The sequence below is a fragment of the Vitis vinifera genome, chromosome 3 (genome assembly GCF_030704535.1).
Source record: "Vitis vinifera cultivar Pinot Noir 40024 chromosome 3, ASM3070453v1".
Lineage (NCBI taxonomy): Eukaryota > Viridiplantae > Streptophyta > Magnoliopsida > Vitales > Vitaceae > Vitis > Vitis vinifera.
In genome coordinates, this window is record NC_081807.1 from 1471550 (window position 1) to 1479493 (window position 7944).

Consider the following 7944-nt stretch of genomic DNA (forward strand, 5'->3'; position numbering starts at 1 on the left):
CATGACCCATATTTTACGCAATTATGACATCATATATGCATTTTCTAGAATAATTTTAATTAATCCCATTAATTAAATATATTTAAAAAAAAAACAAAAAAATAAATTTAAATTAATAAAACAATATTTAATATATATATATATATATATATATATAAATTTAAAATATAATTAAAACATTATTTATATTTTCTTTTCTTTTTTTACAAATAGTGAAAATACTTCGAGACAATAAAGCAAGAGTGGAAGGATACGTGTACCTTTGTGCATCCGCCACGTGCCGTAGTATTTTAAAACCGTACTCCCGCGCAACAAAATCATCTCCTTTCTCTCCTTTCTTACCATCGCCTTGCTGCCCTCAAATGCCAAGTCCGTACCTCTCTCTTCGCTTCTCTCCGGTCATCGGAGCTCCGTTTTCCGGATAGGACAGCTCAGATCTCCAACACCGTCGTGATCGGACGAAGCTCAGCTACTGATAATAGGTAAGATTCTTTGAAAATTAGCATTCATGCTGCTATGGATTCTCGGGATCCATTTCAGGCTGCTTGAGCTTTTTCTGTAAATTCTGAAATGTGTTATCGAAGTTATTTCATTGAATTTGAATATATATCAATATATTTCAGTTGATCCATGAATATTCATGTATGGATTTTGCATGCTCTTCAGTCATAATCATGCTTTGTGGTCAAGTTTTGGTGAGATAGTGTGTAATGCGAACGAGTTCTGTGCTTTTCTTGGAAACACAATAAGAATTTGTAGGACTTTAGGTTCAGTTTGAGCAGAGTGGAAGTATTTTCAAGTTCTATCTTCTTGAACAATTATTGAAATTACTAATTTGGATGGAGTGACTGATGGAATTTTATCTTTAAATATGATCAAGGTTCGTGCTCTGAAGAATGTGAGAGATCATGAATTTGTGCTGAGATTGGATTTGGGAAAGGAGGAAGGGAAAGGAAAGAAAAAAAAAATTGCAGGAATTTACTAGAAAATTGATTATTTTCGGAAGCTATTTTTGGTGTTTTGCTTTCCTCTCTTTCTTTCTTTCTTTTATTATATAAACAAAAACCTCTTGTTTAAGGGGATTATAAGAAGATTAGCGGTTGCCAGAGGTTGTAGATAAATTTAATGTTTGAGTTCTTAAAAGGGAAATGTAGTGGCCACTTAATATATTACAACTTTGTTCTTTGAAAGAGTCTTAAATCTAGGAATAAGGATTTTAGAATGTTCCTGTCATCTCCAGGAAGCTCCAAAATGGGTTCTAACCAGTTTCCTTGGAACGTTGAGACTGTCTCTAGAATCTTCCATCCCTCTCTAAATACTAGTTGGTTTATTGTGCAGGCATGATACTTAGGTCTAAATCAATGCTAGGTAAACTTGATGGATACCAATAATGTTAAATATATCAACTCTGCTCTTTCTCTCTATCTCTGTACAGATTATTCCACCACTATACAATCGATCATCAATCTACAGTTGAGTATATTTGGACTTAAAGGGGATGTCAATGAAATGAGAGACATGAAACTTGATTTTTTTTGTTTTTTCTTTTTTTTGTTTGGTGGTCCAAATTTGTTTATTCTCTATAATTGCATTTTTTTTTTTTTAAAATGATGTTGAGAAAGATTTGTTTTTCTGAACAGGGGATATTTCGATGCATGGATTTTGTATGTTTGTTTCTCTTTTCATCATAGTTGATGGATTTAGAGAATTTCACCCATCTTGTTGTGCAACTTTGTTGCTTGAGTTTACAAACGGCAGTGTCTCACTTATTTCTTTCCTTTTCAGTGAGCTGAAGGCAACATGTCTGCCACACAGGATGGAATCCTAGGCCGACCAAAAGCCGAATGGACACCATCCCGAGATGCTTATTTGGTTGAACTTTTTATTGAGCAACACAATTGTGGAAGAACCGCGTATAATGAATTTAAAGTTGAAGTGTATAAATCAGTCACAAATGATTTTAATAGGAAGTTTGGCATGAATCTAGAAGAGAACCAGATTAAGAACCGGTACAACGTTATGAAGAAAGATTACGGTATTGTTAAAACCTTACTTAGTCATCCTGGGTTTGCCTGGGATGACATTCGACAAATGGTTGTGGCTGATGATAAAATTTGGGACAGCTATATTGCGGTATGTAATAATTTTATATCAGTTGATTTGAATGCATTGAATTAAGCTTACCTCGTACATTTATAGGTACGAAGTGATGCAAGGCCCTTTCGACGCAAAAGCTTTCCTCTGTATAAACAGATGTCCATTATTTTTGAAGGTACTCATTGTTTTATTTGTGTGATATGTTTGAAAAATATAAAATTAGTGTCATGTGTTGTATTGTCTATAGGGGAAAGACCCAGTGGCAGATACCAATTTCCAAGCGGAGTTCTTTTGGAACCTGAAGAGGAAAATAGCAACACAGAAACGGTTCGATCCTCAGAGCCCAGCAACCTACCAACACAAGTCGTTGATGGTGCCCTTGATTCTGATTCAATATTCCATATAAATGACGTGCAACCCAAGAAACGCAAATCTACTGGTCCAGTAACTTCTAGTCGTAAGAGAAGAGCATGCGACAGGGTTGGAGATAAGTTAGAAAATGTCTTGTATGAGATGTTCTCAGCAGCCAGTTTCAAATGTTTGCAAAGGAATGCAATAAAAGAACAAACAATGTACCAGAAGTGCTTAGAGGAGTTGCAGGGATTAGAAGAGTTGGATGACTCAGAGTTTACAAAGGCTGTTAATGTCCTTAGAGATGATAAGAATGCAATTGCTTTCATGACAATTAAAGGACCAAGGAGGTTGACCTGGTTGAGGTCTCTATGGCAAACATAGTAAACAACCTCATTCACACCATCTTGCCCACTTCATTTCATGTCTTATCCACAAATCCAGGAAACTTCCATTCTCTTTTATACAGTCTTATTTATTTTGCCCTGGATGATATTCTGTTCTATATATGTGTACACAAAGGCATTGTTCCTTTAATCGATTAACCTTATTATTCACTTGCATTTTGTTGATGGATATGTTACCATGGTCCTTATGTTGCATATTCTAGATCCACATCTTTACATTTATGGGTGGTCAGGATGTTTTGCTCGGAATGTTTGGATGTGTTGTGATTGCAGAAATAGCTTTCACACTGTTTCGTGGAGGATACTGGCAGTTTGTGCATGTGGACGAGGACCTCTGGCAGGCATTTATGTCATGGTTGGTGAACAATGACGGGTAATACTATAGTTAGGTTTCATAGATAGCTTCTTGTATCTGCAATGTTACACTTAGATATGTTGATTAATCTCCCACCAGTACAGTCCATTACTGGGTCCCGTACCCAAGTACATTATTTGAACACTTGCATGATTTGCGGTCCGATGGTTGCTATGGAGTGCGACGTTTTGAACGACAGTTATCTGCCTTCAAAATGCATACAGAAAAACAGTATTGCCAATCATGCTCTTAACCTTCATTTTTTTTTTTTTTTTTTTGGTGAAAACAGTTTGTCATTATGAATATTGTTAGATTTTTCTGAAGAGTTACATGGCATGTGAAAAAAAATGCATATTATGTTTTGAAAACTGATCTATGTAGATTGCATAATAATCCTATTTGTTTATATTAGAGCTATTTTCTTCATCCTGTGTGTACCCCAATTGGTGAAATTTTTGAGGGGTATAGACAGTTTTTTCTCCTCTTCGTATCCAAAGCAATTGGATACTATTGTAGTCTTACCCAACTGTGTAGAACTGCAAAACTACAGAAGTGAAAGGAAAAACATAGAAATAATTGAAAATAAAAAGAACAATTTTAAGTGGGTTCCATAGAATTCGAGTGGCCTCCATGCAAAAAGGAGACAGCGACCGATGAGCTTGTCAACAATCAATATGCTCTCTTCGCATACACAGAAACGATTCCGTAAGGGAATAAAAAAAAAAAAAGAAAGGAAGTAAAGAAAGTGAAAGAAAAAGTAGTTACAATTCTCAAAAACCCATCTTCAAGTTCCTCTTTATCATCATCTTGAATTCATAATCTCTCTCAATGGATCGTCCCGTCATCTTTGTTGCCACCATTCTGGCCCTCCTCTGTGTCTCAGGTATTTTCACTTGCCACCTTCAAAAACCCTTAATTCTTTGATTGACTCTCGTTTTTTCTGTCTTTAATCTTGTGCTGTGATTTCTTTTTTATCACAGAAGTTGATTCAGCAACGTTCAGACTCGTCAACAAGTGCCGCCACACAATCTGGCCGGGATTTTTGTCTGGCGCCAACACGGCGCCCCTCGCTTCCACAGGCTTTGTTCTCAAGAGTGGCAAATCCAGGACCATCTCGGTGCCCAGATCATGGTCCGGTCGGATGTGGGGTCGAACCCTTTGTGCCGAAGACGATTCCGGGAAGTTTTCTTGCGCCACCGCCGATTGTGGCTCCGGGAAGGTGGAGTGCGATGGAGGCAACGCCGAACCGCCGGCGACTTTGGCGGAGTTCACGTTGAACGGCGACCAAGGTTTGGACTTTTACGACGTGAGCTTGGTTGATGGGTACAATCTCCCCATGCTGGTGGTGGCAAGGGGTGGCCACGGCGGTGACTGCAGCGCCACCGGGTGTCTCGTCGACCTGAACGGCGCGTGCCCGAAGGAGCTGAGGGTGGTGGCTTCGGCGACGAACGGCAGCCGCGGCGCGAGTGTCGCGTGTAAAAGCGCGTGTGAGGCTTTCGGAGATCCGATGTATTGCTGCAGTCAGGCTTATTCTACGCCCGACACATGTCAACCATCAGTGTACTCTCAGTTCTTTAAACATGCTTGCCCACGCTCCTATAGCTACGCGTATGATGATAAGACGAGCACCTTCACTTGTGCCTCTGCAGATTACATTATCATCTTTTGTCCATCCCCTTTCACCAGGTAAAATTACAATCAAACCTTATAATATATTTGTTTTATTATCACTTTTCAATAGTTTCACTCATCTGTGTTGGAGGGTGGCTTGGTAAATTCGCTAGATACTTAATATATATATATATATATAAATCTATGCACATGAAAACAACTGAAATTTCGGTAGGATTCATGAATACAGCTAATAATCTATCATGTTACCGTGCTGGAAGGATGAATATTGAAAAAGTAACGCCGAATTACTTATACAAAAGCAATAATTTCGATCTTTTTGTTAAAAAGAACCACACATGTGGGTCAATAGAATAGGGCATTGAGCCTTGGGCTGGACTGGGCTCGGAAGAAGGCCTAGTCATGGGCTGTGGCTCAAGGAATTCAGCGAGGATTCAGTGATGCATGACATAGCTAGTTTCTCAGAAATGGACTCAAAACAACTTATACCAAACTAAATGGATATTCCTAGTTTTTTTACTCTTAAATTTGAACTCATGGCATCATATAGGTGTTAAATGTGATCACATTGGACTACATTGATCATATGGGTTTTCAATGAGATTTTAGTCTATCATTGGTGAAATAGCTAATAAGAACTTAGATTATCTGTAAATGTGTCAATTTGGGAAAATTGTGCAGCCAAAAAGTGTTGGCGTTGCGGAGAGAAGCAGCAGAGCTGCCACTAGTGAACAAAACCATGATGTACATAGGAAGAAAATATGCGAGTGGCACTTCATCCCCAGGTCGGGTTCAAGAGCAAATCATAGCTCATGGTGCCTCCATTGTGGTGTCGCTATTGCTCCTCTTGCTATTTTTGTAACAGTTTCAGAAATTGCCACGGAAACTCTAGCTGAAAGGTGGGTGTCATCTTCTGGACGACCCCATTGTTGTACCAGTCCTCATTGGGCTGGCAAAGGATGTTGCAGCTAAAATGCAAGGAAATATGCTGGCCACATAATATTGGTAATGCCACGAGCCTCTTGTACATACCTTCCTGTAATGTTTTAATGTTTTTTGGCTTCTTTTTCTTTGTTGTATACACGAGTTTTCAATGATTAATCAGCTATTTAACCCTCATTTAATGTGTAGAAGATGATATGGGTCCTAGGAGAAGTGGGAAGACAGTAGCGTCATTTGATCCTCAGAAGGAGTTTGTTTCTTGTTATATTTGCACACTACAGGAATTGATGCAAATTCAGTTGCTAGTGTCTGTCTCCAGATAGGGTTTTGGGCCTTGGCTTTGAGGGGATTTGATTTGGATTACAGATTCCAAATGGCCGCTTCTAAGTGAAGATGGCTTGGATCAATTATTAAGCCCATTTTAACCTTCTTATTGCAAGGTTTGAAATCAGATCTGTTTGAGTCTGAGATTCTTCTGAGACGCTGTCACTCAAGATTTCGTTTGCTTGTTTAAATGATGTGATATCTAATACCATCAAAGGGAGGAATTGTTAAAGATGCCTAGGATAAGGGCAACACTGTGGCGACACTTAAGGACGACTCTCAATCAAATCAGTTCCTGATGTCTTAAAAAGCATGGTTTTAAACACCTAGCCAGTCCGACCAGTTCAACCACTAGTCGGTTACGGTTTTGGTCTGACTAATTAAACCGGCCAAGGGTTGAACTGGAATCATGTCGGTTGAACCGACAGTCAGATTAGTGAACTAGGCAAATTGATCGGTTCCCTCAGTATCGGACGGTTTAACGACAACGTTTTCTAAGGGAACCAGTTCACTCTTTGAGGAGTCCATCTACTCCATTTGTCATCAAACCCAATAAGCTTTTAATCTTACAAGTTAATGATTCTTGTATGTTTTTTATATCTCATAATCCCTACATATTTTTTATCTATTTTGGATGTAGTTAGTTGTAAGAAAAAAATTTTGCAAGTTGGAGAGCTTGAGTTGGGACCTTCAAGTGTAAAAATTGAAGTTTAACTATTAAGTTATGAAGTTTCTTCGTTGTATTATATGTGCAAATAAAATATATAACAAATTTTTTTTTTTTTTAAATTTTTATTGTATAAAAGTGTAAACCACTTTCACATTTATTTTTATAATAATTATATAATGTAATTAAAAAATGATATAAATTAATTAGTATAATAATTTCAAAATAATAAAATACAAAAGACATGTAAATAAAATTAAATATTATATTTTTTATTTTAAATATAAAGATATATTTAAATATTATAAATGTTCTATTTAACAAAAATGAAATATTATTAAAAAATTTAATTATATATAATTTTAATTTCTTATAATTATTTAAAATTTTATATAATATATAAATTATTATTTATGACATCACTCGTTCAATCATGATTCAACCATCGGTCCAATCAATGAATCGTGAACTGTGAACCGTAAATCAATAATTTTTCGATTCAATTATCGATCTGGTTCTGAAAATATTGATATTTAAAAAATTAATCTATCTCATTAAAGTATTGATTGATTTAAAGCCCAAATCAAGAATCTTGAAACAAAGTTTTTTCTCTTCGAAGTCATAGAATTTGAACTAAGCCCATTGCAGAAACCTAGAACTATTAGATAGCCAAAAATACTAAAAGGCTGTTTCAAGAAGAGCCATGCCAAGGGCTACCACAAGTCTTTTCTTAGAGAGTTGCAAACAGTTGCTGCAAGTGAGAAATGAATTTCCATTTCCACAAAGAAACACCAAAATGAAGACAAAATTCAAACTTGGGAAGGACTCTTAACACAGTGCTATTTTACCTTTCCTTCAACATAATCATTTGTCATCATGGTTAAGGGAAAAAGATCTCAATAAAGGGAGGGGAATGTAAGTTCTAAGTTTCTATGCTTGATTTAAAAGAATATAGTAACCGTTGAACACAAATAATTTTAACTTGTGATTGATGATGATGTTGTTAATTGCGATATTACTCTTTAAGGTTAACTTTACATCGGTCCATCATTATTAATTATTTAAATTTCGAAATAAAATTAGTAGTTTAACATAATATCAAACCTTTGTTCTATTAAACGGGAAACTTATACCATGTTATTTTTATAAAATTTCCCATTCTAGGGCTA

The 7944-nt window shown here is 36.5% G+C and overlaps 2 protein-coding genes across 3 annotated transcripts; both read left to right on the plus strand.

Moving 5' to 3' along the window:
- Positions 1-330: 330 nt before the first annotated feature.
- Positions 331-3005, plus strand: LOC100248720 (uncharacterized protein At2g29880). Of its 2 annotated transcripts, XM_010648717.3 has the most exons (4): positions 331-482; positions 1786-2133; positions 2200-2272; positions 2345-3005. In XM_010648717.3, exons 2-4 carry the CDS (start codon positions 1801-1803, stop codon positions 2830-2832), a joined length of 894 nt encoding a protein of 297 aa, XP_010647019.1. In that variant the 5' UTR covers positions 331-482; positions 1786-1800; the 3' UTR covers positions 2833-3005. The 2 variants fall into 2 exon arrangements, with proteins under 2 accessions (XP_010647019.1, XP_059591753.1); XM_059735770.1 differs by having other exon boundaries at positions 2200-3005.
- A 711-nt stretch (positions 3006-3716) lies between these two features.
- On the plus strand, positions 3717-5961 carry LOC100232855 (thaumatin-like protein 1b). Its single transcript, XM_002277426.4, has 3 exons — positions 3717-4093; positions 4191-4896; positions 5524-5961. The coding sequence occupies exons 1-3, from the start codon at positions 4039-4041 to the stop codon at positions 5702-5704; spliced, it is 942 nt and encodes a 313-aa protein (XP_002277462.1). The 5' UTR covers positions 3717-4038; the 3' UTR covers positions 5705-5961.
- Positions 5962-7944: the final 1983 nt, after the last annotated feature.